We start from the raw sequence: 19,934 nt of genomic DNA, 5'->3' as shown, positions 1-19,934 counted from the left end.
AGAGTGTACATGTGATTCTTTATACGTGCGCAGTGTTTCAATGGAGAACTCGGTACCATAAATAAAAGCCTTTTCATAAATTATGCTTACTAAATTACTATACATTTCATTTTTAAAAAATTATTATACATGATAATTTATTATGCCAGAATTGAAATGAATGAATTCCTCAGTACCCCAGTGTTTGTTGTATTGAGGAACCGGAAGAATTTAAAAGGTCTTATAAATTGTGCCTTTACTTTGTCCTGCCTCTGATCTGATCCCGAAATCCCTCAGCTTGCGTCCAGCCATTCCATCATATCTAGCCTCGGGTTCACAGAGCAGCACTCTCAATCTTATTTACCTGCTAGTGCCAATTACAGCTCTCCTGTGGACACATTCATCTCTAAAGTTTTTGGAAAAGCCAAAAAATGCTGACCTGAGGGTGTGTGTGTGTGTGTGTGTGTGTGTGTGTGTGTGTGTGTGAACGTGCTTTCATGCATGAGTCCATAAGAGTAAAGCAGAGGGAAAAGTGATTTTGAATGCATGTGTTGTGCAGACTGACCCCTGCTGTTGCTTGTTTATTGCATTTAAATGAACTGTTCTACAATGGCAGCTTAACATGCTTGCTGGGCACCTCCGGGTTTGGAGGCGCCGCCGTGTGTGCACGGAGTTTGAATGTTCTCCCTGTGAATCGGGGGCTTCCTCCTTGTACTCCAGTTTCCTCCCCCAGTCCAAAGACATGCTTTGTTGGTTGACTGGCCTCTCTAATCCAATTCAGTTTTATTTGTATAGTGCTTTTAACAATGGACATTGTCTCAAAGAAGCTTTACAGAAATATATAACCACAGGTTACAGATTTTAAGTGTGTGAATTTATCCCTTCTGAGCAAGCTGGTGGTGCCGGTGGTAAGGAAAACTCCCCAAGATGATCAAGAAAACTTGAGAGGAACCAGACTCAGAATGGAACCCGTCCTCATCTGGGTAACAACGGATAGTGTGAAAGTAAAAGAAAGTTCATTATGGTTTTTACATGTTGAACTAGACCACTGTTCACTAAAGGAGATCTGAGTGCAAAATTGTATGTGGTAATTGCAGTCCTAAGGCCATAGCAGCAACCGTGCTCCCAGAAACCACAGTGAGAATGTCCAGGTGGAATTGAGGTCCAAAACCATTTCCATGGTGCTTCAAGCGGTACCATCCTCAGCACCCTCCTGGTTGTGCTGCTTGGGGTCGTCCTCAGAGGCAGAATGTAGCCTCCAGTTGATGAGAGCTCCATCCAGAGGTAGGGCATCTAAATTGTCTGTAGTGAGTGAATAGCCCTGCGATGGGTTGGCACCCCATCCCGGGTGTCCTTGTGCCCTGTAACACGCGAGTACAGGGAGAACATGCAAACTCCACGCACACAGGGCGGAGGTGGCATTCGAGCCCCACAAATCCAGACGTGTGAGGCAAACGTGCTAACCACTAAGCCTCTGTGCCCACCCCCAAAGTTTCTGAACAAATAAACAAATCTTACTTTTATATTAACAAAACGAACAAGTAAAATCGCTCATTAAAGTGAATTGTTATAACTTTAGCTAGCTTGCTATCGTTATTTCTCTAGTTGAACAACTTCACAATGGGGTAATGATCCAAATTCGACAGTTTTTTGGAAGGAAAAAAAGCGACAAACACCACTCCTAAACCCTTTCTTATTGTAGTATAAGAATGAGTTCTTTCGTTCTCACTTCTCTGATTGGTTGCTGGTTCCTGCTCGTCGTTGTGTATTCAGACTTCTTTTGTGCCTGAAATTGAAGCATAACAAGTGTTTTTCACACCTGATTGAGCCACACGTGACTTGCTTATTGTCTTGGCCAAGACTTTGTACACTTTTTACGGGAAGTTCCTCAGGCAGCTCCTCTGTAATCCAGGTTAATTATAAGCCTTCAGTTTCATCACACAGGCTTCAGTGCTATTAGTGGCCCTAATGCTGCCTCAGCACACTATTTCCACTCTCCGCCTCCTGTGATGTCCACTCACGTCTTTGTGAGCTTTATATATTGAAGGCTGTCATTAGTCTATTATAGTTAATCTCCTCTTACTGCCTGTTTCTTCAGCTTGCTGCTCTGCACGAAGCCGTGTTTCTGCCATGTGCTTCTCTAAAGAGCCCTTACTGAGAGTAGCCAAAGTGGAGGCTCGTTTTACACCTGAGCCCATTTTGCCTCCTCCTCAGATAATTAATATGGTAGAGAAGGCGGCCCAAGTGGCCAAGAGCGATGACTCACTCTGCATCTCAGGGATAAAACTCTATAAATCATGCGCAGACCTTCTACCTGAGCACTGTTCATCGCCAGGCCCTATTATAAGACCTCCTTTTGCCTCCAATTATCCTGTCCAGTCATTGGAATTTATTTGTATTGCTCACCTCCATAAAATTATAACTTTGCCTAATAATTTTCCCCGATGCCATCCAAACCAAGGTTAATGGTTTTTATTTCCGACTTTCAGCCGTCTGATCAGCAGAAATGCTCTCCGATGCGCGTGTCTCATATACGCACAGTACACACACACAGGAAAAGCCAATTAGTATTTTCTCAAAGGAATAATATTCTCTACTAGAAAGTGTTTTCAGTGTTATTTGATTGTCTCATGTTTTCTGCTCGGCCATTTCACCAGACTTTAGTCTATCTATAGAATCACCACAGAAAAATAGATAAGCAATGGTCATGGTGAAATAACTTTTGATTTCTATGTATTTATTTGGCTGTGAATCGTTTTTACATGCCAGCTAGGGTGAAAGGTTAAATCAGTGATTGCACTACTTCATTAAACTACTTCCTGCACTGAATTCTGAATAATAAACTATGCTATAACGTGTACACATTGCAAAATTATGCACATTATTATTGCAGTAGTTCTTGGTAATATGATGATTATAATGGGGTGATAAACTAAGTCACAGTGCACTTTGCATATTGCAGGTATTTATTTATTTATTTGTTTGTTTGTTTGTTTTTACAATCACAAAATCTGTTTACAAGCAGTTGATTTAATGTTAAAATGTTGTACCAAAAACACAAGCAATAACATTTTGAAATAAATGTGTAAAATGTACATTTTAAAAATGTATTGTTATAATTTATTAGAATTATTTGACTGCATTATTTCTGTCATTTGTCATTTTTGTCGACATTCAATAAATTATTAAACTGTACACACGAACCATCCAATTTAACAGGAACACCTGTATACCTTCTCATTTATGCACTTTATCTAATCAGCCAATCATGTGGCAGCAGCCAGAGGTGGGTAGAGTAGCCAAAAATTGTACTCAAGTACAAGTAAAACTACTTATAAAAATAATTACTCAATATCAGTAAAAGTAGTAATGTTAATCATTACTTGAGTAAGAGTAATAAAGTATCCAATGAGAAGACTACTCAAGAACTAGTTACTTTGGATCTGATTAAAACGAAGGGAAAATCCTGAATCTCAGACTACATGGAGAACTGTAAGTCACACCTCTCTGTCTGTTCTGGTTATATGCTCTAAAACCTGGGATCGAGATGAAGGAGCATATCCCAAACCTGTGATGGGTACAATAACATACTCAGAACCTGTCATTTTCAACACAAACTCTCACACACACCCCAAAAAACAAACATTTTCCCAACACGAACTTGTCAGCATCTGCACTTAAACAAGACAACAGGGAACAAAACAATAGACTATGGAACAGAACAGAATATGAAGTGTGTGTAGAGAGAGTGTTTGTGTGTGTTAGGATGTTTGGTTGTGTGTGTGTGTGTGTGTGTCCTGCCTCGCTCTCTTGTTCCCTCTCTTCAGCCAGGTCTGAGCCGTTAAAAAAGTGAGCGGTTTTTGCGTCCTATTCAGACCACTGCAGCGTATCGTGAGACTCGCGACTTCATTATACATGATTCAAACTAATGAATAAAACTACATATGTACATTAATATTTAACAGTAATTGAGGAACGGAACCGAACATAGTGAAGTACTCTTCGAATGTAGCGCAGTACTCTTACTCAAGTTAATTTGTTGGGACAGTTGACGGTTTTACTGTTTTGTAACATCCGTTATGCATTTCTTCAGCTGCGCAACTGTACAGGGCCTCCGTTGCCTTATTTTGCGCTTCTTAATGTGCCACACATTCTCAATTGGAGACAGGTCAGGACTGCAGGCAGGCCATGCTTGCACCCGCACTCTTTGCTTACGCAACCATGTGCTTATAATCCGGGCAGAATGTGGTTTGGCATTGTCCTACTCTGGATGGCAGCATAAGTTGCTCCAAGATATGTGTACGTATCTTTCTTGACTAATGCTGCCCTCACAGATGTGCAAGTTACCCATGACATGGGCACTGACACACCCCCATACCATGACAGACGCTGGCTTTTGGACCTGACGCTGATAACCGCTTGGATGGTCCTTTTACTCTTTGGTCCGGAGAACACGATGGCTGTTTTGTCCAAAAACAATTTGAAATGTTGACTCGTCGGACCACAAAACACGACTCCACTGTGCTACTGTCCATCTCAGATGAGACCGAGCTCAGAGAAGGCGGCGTCGCTTCTGGACAGTGTTGATGTATGGCTTCTGCTTTGCATATTAAAGCCTTAACTTGCATCTGTGGATGCAGCGGCGTATGGTGTTGACTGACAAAGGTTTACCGAAGTATTCCTGAGCCGGTTTTCCAGATTCCGGATTTCCATTACAGACTCATGACGGTTTTTAAGACAGTGACGTCTGAGGGATCGGAGATCACGCGCATTCAGAAGTGGTTTTCGGCCTTGACCTTTACACACTGAGATTTTACCGGATTCCTTGAATCTTTTAATTATATTGTGCACTGTAGAAGGTGAAATGCCCAAAATCCTACCAATTTGTCTTTGGGGAATGTTGTTCTCAAAGTGTTGGTTTATTCTGTTGGCAGATTGGCGAGCCTCCAGCCATCCTTGCTCTTGAAGAACTAGGCCTTTTTTGGAGGCTCCTTATATACTATGATTAGACGATTGCCTCATCTGTTTCACATCATCTTCTTATTTCACATCGCTATTAGTCCTAAATTGCCCCGTCCCAACTTTTTTCGAACGTGTTGCATGCATCAATTTCACAATAAAAGTTTATCTTCAAAAAAGTATGCAGTTGATTAGGTAAACCATCAAATACCTTGTCTTTATATGTATTTTGTTTAAATACTAGTCAAAGTACCTTTACAAATCACTCCTCTTTGTTTTTAATTGCATTTTCAATGCTTTTTTTGGAATTTGGGATTGTACTTTTTTCTTTTTCTTTTCAAAAAGTTACTCGAGTCAGTCTAACGAAGTAAATGTAGTGCATTACTACCCACCACTGGCAGCAGCACAATGTATGAAATCAGGCAGGTCAAGAGCTTCAGGCAATGGTGCCAGTTAGGCTGGTTTGAGTATATCAGAAACTGCTGATCTCCTGGGATTTTCTCTAGAGTTTACACAGGAAGGTGCGATAAACAAAAAACATTGAGTAAGTGACAATTCTGTGGGTGGAAACGCTGAGAGGACAGTGGAAAATGGCCAGATTGGTGAGCAGAAAAGCACCTCAGAATGCACAAAACATCAAACCTTGAGGTGGATGGGCTACAACAGCAGAAGACCGCATTGGGTTCCACTCCTGTCAGCCAAGAACAGGAATCTGAAGCTATCATGGGCCCATACTCATCAAAACTGGACAGTTAAAGATTAGTGGGAGGAAAAATCACCGGCTCTTTTTCCAGTCTTTAGCTGTCCAGATTCCGTGAGCCTGTGAACAGGTGTACAGGTGTTCCTATTAAAGTGGATGGTGAGAGTGTGTGCATACAGTGCGTGTGTGTATAATATATATACAGTGCTCATTATATGTAAACAAATTGTGTATCATAGAACTGCCTACAAGTATCATGATATGATATGACATGACAAACGCATCAGCCACCCTGCCGCTGTAAAAGGTTCAATTTTATAACAGTGTGACTTTTTCCTCTGTATTTTTGCTCATTATTAAAACATAAGCTTAAGCATGCTGTATTAATAACTGCATGGCTTTTATTATTTTATTTCTAGGTACCCTTTATAAAACACCCTTAATAAAGCTGTTCCATTGTTTCATATTGTATCATCGATCTCACAGAAGTCATATGAATATGTATGTTTCAGATGATCCTATAGAGCAGTGATTGCAGGTATGACGTTGAAGAATGGTTTGGCTAAGTAGAACTTTCAGCGAAATGATTATTATTTTTTTTTTTTAAAAGCTGAAAAATTAAAAAAGGGGGAAAAATGCTCTGTGCAAATGTCTGACGGTTTTCATAACATTTCTAAAATCTAACAAGTTCAAAAGAAGCATTTAACTGCAGCAAAGTTGAAATGAAAAGGCTGAAGAGATAAGTATCGGGGTGTGTGAGAGGATGAAAATCGAAAATATCTTCTGTGCTTAAGCTTTGAATTACTGTCATATTAAAGCAGCTGTCTTAGAGTGAACTCTCTCTCTCTCTCTCTCTCACTCACACACACACACACACACACACACTCTCTCTCTCTTTATATATTTACATTCGCTTTGTTCTCATTTCTATTTGCCTTTCTTCTGCCTGGCAGATCCACATCATTGACTTTGATGATGAGAACAATATCATTAATAAGAATGTGCTTCTGCATCATGCTGGTGAGATATGGCACATCGGCGCCAGCCCTGCTGACAAAGGAGTGCTGACCACGTGTTATAACAAGAGTGAGTCAATCTCTCTATCCTTCTTTACTCTTCTTTCTGTCACTCCGTCCGTCTTGACGGTGAGTTCTCTTTAGGGAATATATCTCCAGGCTTCCATAGCAGTCACGGTTAATAGAAGTGTCTCAAAGGGTGAGCTTGGCCAAAAAGAAAATGTGCATGATTTCCCCTTTTACCCCACACATCGAAGAAAAATCTCCACACTGAGGGCGAGCCTGAGGGTTCGAATAACTGACTCGAGGACCAAGATCTGGCCAAGTTTGAAGTACAAAAAAATACAAAGAATCACGATAAACAATTTCACAACTGGGTAATGATGCAAATTCCATAACAATGCTAAATCAATTGAGATTCACAGATTCAGCACAAACAAAAGGTTTGTCTTTCATTGTCTTTGGCTATGGGTTCTGTTATAACTATTATATCTTCAGCCTTCCACAGTAGTCACTATCTCAAGCAGTGTTTTAAACGGCGAACTCGGACAAACAAGAAATTTGCACATTTCTTTAATTCATTGCACCACTTCTTTAATTTTACACTGGAGCTACAAGTCTGACGAATAAAGAATGGAAATATGTCACCAAAAAACAAGACTGTTTGTAAGTACCTTTAATTTCAAACGATTCCAAGTATATCAGTATTGTACATATGGACGATGTTCGTGAAATTCTGTTCAACCTAGTATACTGTAGCTAAAACAGGTTCAGTTATTACTATTATTCTTTTAGTTCTCATATGTTATTTGGGGGAGGAGGCACGGTGGCTTAGCACATTTGCCTCGCAGCTCTGGGGTTGGAGGTTCAAATCGCACCTCTTCCCTGTGTGCGTAGAGCTTACATGTTCTACCTGTGCTTCTTGGGTTTCCTCTGGGTACTCCGGTTTCCTCCGCCAGTCCAAAGACACGCGCTGAGTTCTGAATTGTCCATAATGTGTGACTGGGTGTGTGGGTACGTGTGCACTTGTGCCCTGAGACGGGCTGGCACCCTGTACAATGTATCCCCCGCCTTGTGCCACAAGTTCTCATGGATAGGCTTCGTGTACGACCCTGTGTTGGATAAGCGGTATGAAAAATGGATGGATGGATAGATTTATTTGGAAACCTATTTAAAGACAAAAGATTTCAATATATATGGCGTTTGCTTAGGATTTTTTAAGGAGAAGTGTCTAACTGTGACTGATAAAGATGCGGACACGCCCTTGAAATGTTTCTGAGTGTGCGCGCTTTCATGAATGCACTCAAGTGCTGTGTCTGGAATTATGGCCTGTTCACTATGTACTGCACTATTTTTGAGGTCTGTCATTTTCTAGACAGAACGCAGTGGATTGTTACTGTTCACCCAGAGCAATGAGTAACATGGGTGGAGTCTGAAATCATTTACTACACATTCTACATTCTATGTAGTGCTGACTTGGGCTGTGCCATATTGTATCGTCCATGTTATACAGGTACAGTTCCTCCCCGTTATAAGAATTTGTCATGAGAATATAGTTGCTGACGTGTTTACGAGCCGCACCGTGGGCAGCTCACAGTTAGAACGAGAAACAAGCATGGCAGAAGGCGGAGTTCCAACCCTGGCGTCTAGTTTACGAATAAAGTCAGAATCGGTGTTTAGATTTCAAACTTGTATTTTGAATCATTATTATGTTTATTTACTGTTTTGATGTTTTGCAGCATAGTTTAAGACTTGTTAAGTTTGCGCTGTTTAAACATTATATGCACTTTTACAGAAGAAAAGTGTTTTTTTTTTTTTTTTGTTTTTTTTTTTAAATAACATTTCTATTTGCTTTTCCTGGGGTTAGATTATGAATCCTGCGAGAGTTGGTGTTTGCATTTTCACTGAAATGATAATTTGTGATTAAAAATTAATATTCAATTTTTTTAGTCTACTTAATTGCTACAGTTTAATATTTGATGATGGTCAGGATTATGTTTTAATTTTTTTGGATCAGTGTTTGTGTTTGCACGGCTCTCAAGCCTGTATAATGATGTGATGTGTTGAATGTTACTATTTTCATATTGTTATTTATATCATTACCGCAAAAAATACCATGAAATATCTGTGATTATAGTCGTAAACTTATATCGACCAATCCTCCATTTCCCCAGTGTTGGATATAGTGACGTTCTAAATTAGTTCACTTTTTAATCATTTTATAATATTTTATTTGGATATTCTAATGTAGACACTCTACAAACAGCCCATCAGCTGATTCTCAAAAATACATGAAATGATGTTTAACTATCTTTCAGTAACATGTTATAAATCGTATCAATAAAGACGGCATGAACTTGTTGAGAGTCTGGAGCTGGAAACCTTCTAGAAGAGTCTAATAAACATGAACAACTATAACTACAGTGAATATCACTGGGTCACTAGTTTAATCCCGAGCTGGGTTGACTGTCTGTGCGGAGTCTCTTTGGGGTTCTCTGGTTTCGTCCTACCTCCCCCAAAAAATGCTGGTAGGTGTATTGGCTCTTCTAAGTTGTCTCTAGGTGTGGATGATTGTGTGAGTGTGTGTGTGCATGGTGTCCTGCAATGGACTGGCGTCCCATCCAGGGTGAATTCCCACCTTCACCTAGCATTCCCAGGATAAGCTCTGGATTCCTTGACCAGGGTAATGTGCTTGGTGAAGATGAATGAATGAATGAATTTGATTTAAAATGAGTTGATAATTGAGTGTCCAAATAAAATATTACCCAAATGTTCTTTATTGCAGTCAATGAAGAGTGTTTCTAGTGTTTTAATAATAATATTGATTTTTGGTAGTTTGCAGTCTGGGACATCATCATAATGCCATAGAGACATATTTCAGTTTGTCTCTAAAATGTTGTGCATCACAGCGCACACAGAGCAGGAGTGTACCAGCACTGTCACTAAAGCTGGACTCCCAGACTCCCGGGCTCGTGTTCTAACAGACGCAGTGGTAATGGAACATGTCATATTTTGGCACTCCCTACTCTCCTCTCTCGCCACAAGGCAATTAAAAGAATTAAATGAACACACAACCGATTGGAAAGGGAAAATGTAATTAAATCCAGAGTTTATATGACTGGCGCCTATGGCCTTGACTGGTTTATGACAGTCTGAAGAAAAGAGAGTGACTTCTTTCTGGGGGGGAAAAATTGAGGAAAAGAAGGGATTTGATTTGTTTGTTTTTTATTTTATTCCTTCCTCCTTCGTGATCGTGTTGAGGCAGATGCATTAGAAGTCATAACCGAGTTCAAAAGAAGAATGTAATTAGCATGACGCACGGTCTAACGGAGCATCCGGAGTCAAAGGCTGTTGAACATATACTCTCACTGCACAATGCACTGTATTACATTATACTAACAACACGTACTGCTATTACTGCAGCGCTATTAACATAATTGCAGCATCAGGAATAGTGCAATAAATTGCATTAACACATTATATACTGTAACTGTAAATTAGTTTGATATTATCTTAGGGTTCACTCTAGGAAGTGCTTTTTTGTGCTGATATGAAAAAAGTACACTGTAACCATAGCAATGTTGTTCTAGTTTAGTTCTTCTGTATTGTACTGACAATACTTACAGAGTATAAGGTGCGTGAGCATTGCTGTGGTTACAGTGTATAAGGTGCGTGAGCATTGCTGTATTTACAGTGTATAAGGTGTGTGAGCATTGCTGTATTTACAGTGCATAAGGTTTGTGAGCATTGCTGTGGTTACAGTGTATAAGGTGCATGAGCATTGCTGTATTTACAGTGTATAAGGTGTGTGAGCATTGCTGTATTTACAGTGCATAAGGTTTGTGAGCATTGCTGTATTTACAGTGTATAAGGTGCGTGAGCATTGCCGTGGTTACGGAGTGTAAGGTGCGTGAGCGTTGCCGTGGTTACAGAGTGTAAGGTGCGTGAGCGTTGCCGTGGTTACAGAGTGTAAGGTGCGTGAGCGTTGCCGTGGTTACAGAGTGTAAGGTGCGTGAGCGTTGCCGTGGTTACAGAGTGTAAGGTGCGTGAGCGTTGCCGTGGTTACAGAGTGTAAGGTGCGTGAGCGTTGCCGTGGTTACAGTGCGTAAGGTGCGTGAGAGTTGCCGTGGTTACAGAGTGTAAGGTGCGTGAGCGTTGCCGTGGTTACAGTGCGTAAGGTGCGTGAGCGTTGCCGTGGTTACAGTGCGTAAAGTGCGTGAGCGTTGCTGTGGTTACAGTGTATAAGGTGAATGAGCGTTACCATGGTTACAGAGTAGCTGAAAAAAGTAGCTCATGCAATTTGCACATTGTAACCATGGCAACACTGATTACAAGCTAGCTTAGCAAGATATCTAAATTACGCAGAGGCATTATTAATAATAATAATTTTTTTTTCAACATTAAGCCTAAGTAAAGGCTGTTTACCTTATTGTAGCTTTGGTGTTTTGTTTATTTTTTTTTTATTTTTTTTTTTTGTCAATTAACCATGAAAGAACTCTAAACTTAAACCATATGTCACAATTATTGGCAACCCTGCATTAGTACTTTGTGTAACCTCCTTCTGCCAACATAGCGTCACTGAGTCTTCACCTATTTTTTATATATATATATATATATATATATATATATATATTAGATATATACACACACACACAGTATCTCACAAAAGTGAGTACACCCCTCATATTTTTGTAAATATTTTATTATATCTTTTCATGTGACAACACTGAAGAAATGACACTTTGCTACAGTGTTAAGTAGTGAGTGTACAGCTTGTGTAACAGTGTAAATTTGCTGTCCCCTCAAAATAACTCAACACACAGACATTAATGTCTAAACCGCTGGCAACAAAAGTGAGTACACACAGTGTTAGTGTTACAAGGTCTCAGGTGTGATCAGGTGTGGATGGGGACCAGGTGTGTTAAATTTTGTGTCATCGCTCTCACACTCCCTCATACTGGTCACTGGAAGTTCAACATGGCACCTCATGGCAAAGAACTCTCTGAGGATATATATATATATATATATATATATATATATATATATATATATATGTGTGTGTGTGTGTGTGTGTGTGTGTGTGTGTGTGTGTGTGTGTGTGTGTGTGTGTGTATGTATAAATATAAATAATGGAGAATACAGAGCAAGGAATCTCTCCAGATCCTCCAGGGTCCTAGATCCTCTCTTGTAGATTCCTTTACAGCTCACCCACATGTTTTAGATTTAAATCAGGGGGCTGGGATGACAATATCATAAGCTTGATTCTGTTCTGCATCATCCTGCTGGACAAAACAGCCACAACCTAGTTGTAATGTCATGACAGAAGCAGCCACATTTTCATTTAAACTCTTCTAGTACTTCTTCTACCAAGGTTCCCAGGGCTTTAAGAGGAAGAACAGCTCACTTCATCACAGATGCTCTACCATGCTTTACAGTGGGAGTTAGGTTAAGTAGCTTGAATATGTGTTGGCAAAAAGTTCTATTTTTGTTTCATCTGACAGTTGAAACTGGTAACATATAGCAAATTATAGTAACTTGTGGTTAGTTAAAAAAAAGGTTTTCTTCTGGTACATGTTTCATATGTGTGTGTGTATATATATATATATATATATATATATATAATATATATATATATATATATATATATATATATATATAAAATTTATTTATTATTTGCATGAAGGTGCTTCTACAAATCTCCATCTGTGATCTTTTGAAAAATGTATGCCACTATAACCATCATTCTTGTGCAAAATACATTTACGTCCTTTTACAAGCAGCTTCATTACAACTCTGGTTGATTTAACTTCTTCATTATTGCCATACCAGTGAATATAAACATTTTCAGCCAGGTAGCTATTTTTACAAAGTTTGACTGTTTTTTTTGCAGATCAACACTTTTGTCCCATTTCATTTGTGCATTTTGTTATCTTCCTAATGTTGATGAAAAGGAATTTGTCCTTGTGCCACCTCATCTCACCACCTTTATACCCCAGTGATACAGAAAGTCACAGATAAGAACTTAAGAGTTCCTAAACACCACACATAATTTTTATACATTTTTTTCCCTTCAAATAAATTTACTTCAATTAAAGGTTAGATTTATCTCATATTTTTATTGTAAGATTACAAGGGGGGGGGGGGGGGGGATTTGAGAGTTTTTGGCATTTGCCTCGCACCTTTGGAGTTCCCTGGGGTTCAAATTCCTCCTCCGACCCTGGGTGCCTGGAGTTTGCGTGTTCTCCCCGTGCATCAGGGGTTTCCTCCGTGTACTCCGGTTTCCTCCCCCAGTCCAAAGACATGCTTTGTAGGCTGATTGGCCTCTCTAATTCAATTCAATTCACTTTTATTTGTATAACGTTTTTAACAATGGACATTGTCTCAAGAAGCTTTACAGAAACATATAAACACAGGATACAGATTTTAAGTGTGTTAAGACATTGTTGTAGGCTGATTGGTATTTCCAAATTGTCCGTAGTGGTTGAATGGGTGTTTATCCAGGGTGTCCCTGGATCTAGGCTACCAGTGACCTTGTGCAGGATAAGCAGTATAGAAAATGGATGGATGGATTACAATATAACAATGACATTTTTATAAACCTTCATAAAAAGATATTGAAATTGTGTGTGGGGGTGGGGGGGTAGGGGGTGGGGGTTTGGTGTTTCTTGAAAACATACTAGTGTAATGTGCACATTGTAACCATAACTAGCAAATTATCACCAGCACTCAAGGTGGGTATTTTTTATTTCCCCAGAGCTACAGCTTGATTAGTTAATCAAGTAAAAAAAAAAAAAAAAAAAAGGCCTTGATGCCATGAAGCAGTTTTTGGAAAAGCCGAACTCACTTTGAAATCACTTTGCTCTGACCAAAAATTCAACAACGCCGGCCACGTTCTGACTGCCGTTGCAGCTACTTCCTGCATGTGTGCCGAACTCATCCTAACTGCTCCAGTGGTCAGTATCCACAGTGTTTTGTGTAACAGGAACTGGTTAATGTAATGTAATGCCTCTGCAGTATTACATGACTGTATAGTTCATCATACTGTGTTAATTAGCAGACTTGGTTTTTACGGGTTTTTCGTGAGCGCCTTGGAGTTAATTGCACCGATAATTGCGGAGCCAGGCTGTAGGCTTTGATTGATTGTTTTTCATTTAGCCATTCCTTTTTTTCCCTCTCTGTGAATGAAATTGAGAACAGCAGACTTTTTTTTTTTTCTTTTAAATTCTGCTTAGCATGTATGGCTAACATTAGGGGAAGAAATTCGTCTTATTTGTCAAATTCAAGTTCAAATCTGTTTCCTTTTAGACGTGTAGCGCGTGAGGCAGAAGAGATAATGTGTGTGCATGTGGCGGGGCATGCCTCTAGAGGCAGCATGAGACAGGACAGGATCTCATCCATCATTATCTTGCACTGAAACGAGACCACACAGACTTCTCGGTGTGAGCAAACAAGCATGCATTTTTTTGTTGTTGTTTTTTATCTTACACAATAAGAAGTGTGTCTGGGAATAAATGTCTGGGTGATGGGGGATTCTATATGTGGCTTCATTCCTGAGTGTGATTCTGACATGTTTTTGTATTTTGTGTGTGTGTGTGTGTGTGTGTGTGTGTGTGTGTGTGTGTGTGTGTGTGTGTGTGCAGTCTCAGACAGCCGCGTGTTAACGTGCGCAGCGGTGTGGAGGATGCCCCTGGAATTGGAATCAGGCAGCCACGATTCCCCCGACGATTCAGCTCACAGCCCACAGGCCCTGCAGCTCCTCTGTCACCTTGACAACACGGCCCACGGCAATGTGGCCTGGTAAAACACGCGCTATCGATTACAACCCTACAGCAGCCTTCCCGTTTCTCTCCTCACACTCGTTCACACTGCTCGCGCTGCTATCGAGAGTAATCTACTCAAAATCCCTCTCTCCTTCACTCAGTCTCTCTCGTTTTTATTCTCCTTCTCCGCTTCCACCGAAATACCGTTTTGTTCTTCACTACTCCCACCTTTCCATTCTTCCTTATCTGTCACCCTTTTTCCGTTTCTTATACACAAAAAGACTACAAAAAAAAAATGTTGAATGGGCTTTTTGCTGTTATTTCAGCAGCCAGATGCCTGACCTACATATTCCATGGCTTAAGTGTGCGTGCCTTTGTTTTAGCACCCCACACTATATCATGTGCCATAATACACAAAAGAAGAATAAAAGCTTAAGTTGGGGTGTTTTTTTTTTTTTTTTTTGCATTGCTGAATGGCAGTCTCCTGCCATCTCCCACTGGAGCGTTCAATTTGATGGAGCTTGCACAGTAATAGAATTTTCATTATCCCTCATAATAAAAGAGGCCCTGTATTTCAAAGCCTCTGGTTTCAGCTGAAAAACAATGAACTCAAATCTCCCCGGCTCTGTCGTCCTGCCGGGGCAAGAGCATGTGTCGGGGTATTTAGTATGGTTTAGTAGTAGGTCTGACTGAATGGTCTCTGGTTGACAGTTTATAAAAGATGCCTTCACTTAGTAGCATTTCGTTATACACTAAATTGCGAGCACACAAAAAGTCGATCCTGCTCTCGTGCAAATTATCCCTGTGCAAAAGAATCTCTGATTTGTTCAGGATAATAATGACTTTCATTCATGCAACTAGTCACAGTAGTTTGCCTTGGCTTTGCAGGAATGATGCTATACTATAGGTAGTATTGGTCAGGCGTATTCAAATAACATTTTGACTGAATGGCGACTTTTCAATGCTAAGCCATTAATGATTAAGACAGTTTGAAATGGTTATGTTCTGCTTCATAGCGGCGCTTCACTTCACATTAGCACGTTTGACTATCTGATCTCGAACTGACGAGACACCTGTGTTGAATTTGACTTCGAGAGACGGTAAGGTATAGTTTTCTGTCCGATCGTCGTTAAACATTCGTGTTTATCGTCGCGGCTAAGGTTGAACTTAAGTTTACTCGCGCATTCATGTCGTTTGTGCAGAAGCGAGTTGTAATATTAGGTTTATGTTGTGTAAATGTCCGATTAATCTCATATGTGTATAGGATGTGCTTGGGTGAATTAATTAACCCACTAGTAAAGCGCTTCACTTCACTGTTCAGCTTCAGCTCACGCAGGTTAAGCGGCTCAATCCCCGACATTATTGACTACGGCTGGATTATTTGAAACACTAGAACTATTCTTTCTAGTGTTTTCTTCTTCAAAAAACATTGTTAGTGCACTGTTAATATCTCGGGTGTAATTTTTTTCAACAGTATGTGTTAATTCAAATCGGTGCTATTGCATCTTCAATTCGAATGCACATTCAAATGCGCATTTTTATCTGAAATTCGACTAATATCCGAGGTTCTAAATTTCATTTGACAGCCCTAGAGCAGACGAGAGGACAGAAGCCGCCGAATGGCTAAAATGTTGGTGACGTCCATTCTTATGTATGTATGTTGTTGTGCATGACATTGATAAACATTAGAGTTCAGCTTGGAAAGAAGATTGACAGAGAAGTTTTGACTCTGACATGCCATCTAGTGCATGTCGCTTTTAATCCCCCATATATGCATGAGATATGCAAGCGAGTAGTTGAACAATGACGCTTGTGTTGCAGCTGTTTGTGCAGGTATGTGTGGGGAAGGGAAAGTATATTTGCACCTTTTGTCTCAGTGCCAAGCCTAAACTATTATATGCAGTGTTTATACCTTGTTTATCTTTCTACAGTATATATTATATAGTATGAAATTACTATATACTATGTATTATACACATGGCAGCTGTTTGTTTATTCGGTTCCTCTGAACAGGATGAGTGGGTATATAGAGCGTACTTGTCTTCTTTCCTGGTTTGAGAGTAAAATCGTATTGAAAAGCTCCTCTTACATGACAGACGTGCTTTTCCCTGATGATCTCTTAAAAAATCAAAGTGCAATGTAGAGAGAATAACTGACTGTTACTGAGTGCTGCTATTATCAGTTATTGAAAGTGTGTTCTCCATTCTCCAGTAGCTAGGTAGGTGTGCGTGTGTGTGTGTGTGAGTGAGTAAGGAGGTTGAATGGCCTCCTCTTGGCAGAGTGCAGGGCCACAGTGTTGGAGCCCTGGGGTGGAGATTGATGGTACTAGTGTCTGTCCTTGTAAAAATCTCAAGGGCAGGAGGTGTGTGTGTGTGTGTGTGTGTGTGTGTGTGTGTGTGTGTGTGTGTGTGTGTGTGTGTGTGTGTGTGTGTGTGTAGGGGGGCGGTGTTCATGTGCATGAGCTTGTGTATATATGTCTGTATTTGATGAGGGGTTCACACTGTCTATTTTGCTTTTGGATTTTTTCTTTAAAAAGATGGCCACCACTTCACACTCTCTCAGCAGTAAAACTGCCGCACAGGAACATCCTCATTCACTGCTGTACGGCCAGATGCATTTTGGCCTGTCTCACACACTCTTTGTTCTTCCACAGACACTGGCAAGTATATCAAGCGTCAAAGGAAAACCAACTAGAACAAGCTGTTTGTTTCAGCCAGAACCAGAAAGTGTTTTCACTAGAGCCTCGTCTCGTTTTGAATCTAGTGCACACCTCGTAATCAATGGCCATTGAGTGCTTCATGGCCAATCAGACGCTTGCAGGGGACCGGGAGGAATTTTCAGACCCGGCTTGTGACTGTGGTGTGAGACGGCGCAATCACGGGTGCGATTTGCACTCCGAGCAGCCCGCATCCAGATCAATGGGAGCCCAAGAAGGGGCGAATAGTTACTGCGTTATGTAGGTCAGTCAATACTGGCAATAATGCTAGAATAATCTCTGTGGGGCACGGCAGCCAGTCGATCCTTACACACATCTTATATTGTGAGTGTTTTCTCTGCATGGCCTGCAATTTCTCTGAAGAGCATAGGGACCTTGGATAACCTTCAATAATTTTTTTTCATTAGGCGTTTAATGTCATAGTCATTGTTGTGCACATAATGAGGAGTTAATACTGAAATTGCACATGGGCATTTAGGCTTCAGCTGTAACTACAGGCTTATGTGCTTCTCTGTACATCCTGTTCATGCCAACCAGCTTTAATATATCAGCAATATATTGGACAGTATAGTGGCTTCTGGTTTGTATATTAACATACTGTGTTTTTAAATAAAAACTTTTATTTTCAGAGGGCTTTTACAGTCCCCTCTGAAACTGTTGGAACAGCAAGGCCAATTCATTTGTTTTCGCTGTAGACCGAAGACATTTGGGCTTGAGATCAAAAGATGAATAAGAGGAGAGTTTAGAAATTCAGCTTTTATTTCATGCTATTTATATGTAGATGTGTTAAACGACATAGATCACAGCACATTTTGTTTCGGAGCACCCAATTTGTAGGCAAGCAAAAAATATTGGAGCATGTGACTATCAGGTGTTTCTTGTTGCCCAGGTGTGCCCTGTTAGATTGATTGTTTAAACAATAAATAGCTCTGAATATTTACTCTTGGTTTTAGCCTTCAGTTTCACATTTGTTGTTAAAAAGGAAAAGCCAACATGAAGAGTAGAGAGCTGTATATGGGAGAAAAGCAAGCCATTGTGAAGCTGATAAAAGTGGGAAAATCAGTCAGAGGCATTGCACAAACATTGGGCATGACCAATACAACAATTTGGAATGTCCTGAAAAAGAAAGAAAAACCACTGGTATACTGAGCAAGAGACACTGAATGGGTCGGCCAAGGAAAACAACAACAGCTGATGACAGAAATATTGTGAGCGCTGTGAAGAAAAACCACAAAACAACAGTGACATCAACAAGAACCTCCACGGGGGAAGGGGTGAAGGTATCACAATCCACCGTTTGAAGAAGTCTTCGAAAGCAGAAAAATAGAGGACATACCACAAGATACAAAGTACTCATCAGCAGTAAGAATCGGAAAGCCAGATTGAAATTCACAAAGAAATACAGAAATGAACCACAAAAGTTCTGGAAAAAAAGATTAACTTCTACCAAAGTGATGGAAAGGCCAAAGTGTGGAGAAAGAAAGGATCTGATCATGAGCCAAAACATACACGCTCATCTGTGAAACATGGTGGAGGTAGTGTCATGGCTTGGGCTTGTATGGATGCTTCTGGAACAGGCTCAGTAATCTTTATATGATGATGGTAGCAGCAGAATGAATTCAGAAGATTACAGAAACATTTTGTCTGCCAATTTACAGAGAAATGCATCCAAATTAATCACGAGGATCTTTATCATTCAGAAAAAGCAATGATCCAAAACACACTGGCAACTCAACAAATTACATTATCAGGGGGGGAAAGGTGGAAGGTTTTACACTGGCCAAGTCAATCACCAGACCTTAACCCACCTGAGCAGCATCCCCCCCTCCCCCGCCCCAAAACAAACAACAGCTGAAAGCGGCTGTGGTAAAAGCCTGGAAAAGCATCACAAAAGAACAAAACTAATATTTTGGTGATGTCTGTGAATCGCAGGCTTGATGCAGTTATATGGGATTTGCAACCAAATATTGTGTTATTTGTTATTCATAAATAAAGTGTTATTTACCTTCATTCACTTCAAGACGTAGCTGTTCCTATACTTTTGCTCACCAACAAATTGGGTGCTCTGATAGAAAAGATTCTATGGTTTGTTATTTGACGCTCCTAGATGTAAATACCAGGAAAAAAAAAGCTGAAATCCTAAGCTCTCTCCTCATATCCATCTTTTGATCTCAAACCCAAATGTCTTTGGTGTATAGCACAAACAAATGATTTGGTCTTGCCGTTCCAATAGTTTCGGTTTCAATAGTTTCAGAGGGGACTGTTTGTTGTTCTATCACAATTGATGGTAAAGTGTTTTCTTAGTCTGCTTTATCAGTCTGGATTTTTAATCTACTGATGTTTTTTAGTTGTGGTTTTTTTTTTTTTTTTTTTTTTTTTCTCAATGTTTAAAGGCACGTGCCCTGTTTTAAAGATGCTCATTTAGACACGATTGAACAAGTCAGAGAAAATTTCAGAAAACTTTTCCCACTTAAATATAAATTTTACTACAGCCCTTAGACTTTAGTAAGAGTTGACCTTGTTAGACCCGGGGAAGGGTCAAAGATAAAAATATATATATATATATATATATATATATATATATATATATATATATGTGTATATATATATATATATATATATATATATATATGTATATGTATATGTATATATATATATATATATATATATATATATATATATATATATATATATATATATGTATGTATATATATATATATATATGTATATATATATATATATATATGTATATATATATATATGTATGTATATATATATATATATATATGTATATATATATATAT

The 19,934-nt window shown here is 39.6% G+C and overlaps 1 protein-coding gene across 3 annotated transcripts in view; it reads left to right on the top strand.

Moving 5' to 3' along the window:
- Positions 1–19,934, top strand: part of eipr1 (EARP complex and GARP complex interacting protein 1) — a 40,071-nt gene that overhangs the window by 1,577 nt on the left and 18,560 nt on the right. Inside the window, exons 1-3 of one of the 3 annotated variants that reach the window (XM_053682468.1) lie at positions 6,595–6,724; positions 13,960–14,091; positions 14,295–14,451. In XM_053682468.1, coding sequence (XP_053538443.1) covers positions 14,336–14,451 — 116 coding nt within the window. In that variant the 5' untranslated portion in view covers positions 6,595–6,724; positions 13,960–14,091; positions 14,295–14,335. Of the gene's footprint in view, positions 1–6,591; positions 6,725–13,959; positions 14,092–14,294; positions 14,452–19,934 lie in introns of those variants that run through there. The other 2 variants (XM_017476251.3, XM_053682467.1) reach the window with 2 other exon arrangements.

This window comes from Ictalurus punctatus, chromosome 9, assembly GCF_001660625.3.
Source record: "Ictalurus punctatus breed USDA103 chromosome 9, Coco_2.0, whole genome shotgun sequence".
NCBI lineage: Eukaryota > Metazoa > Chordata > Actinopteri > Siluriformes > Ictaluridae > Ictalurus > Ictalurus punctatus.
This window is presented reverse-complemented; position numbering and strand designations above follow the sequence as displayed.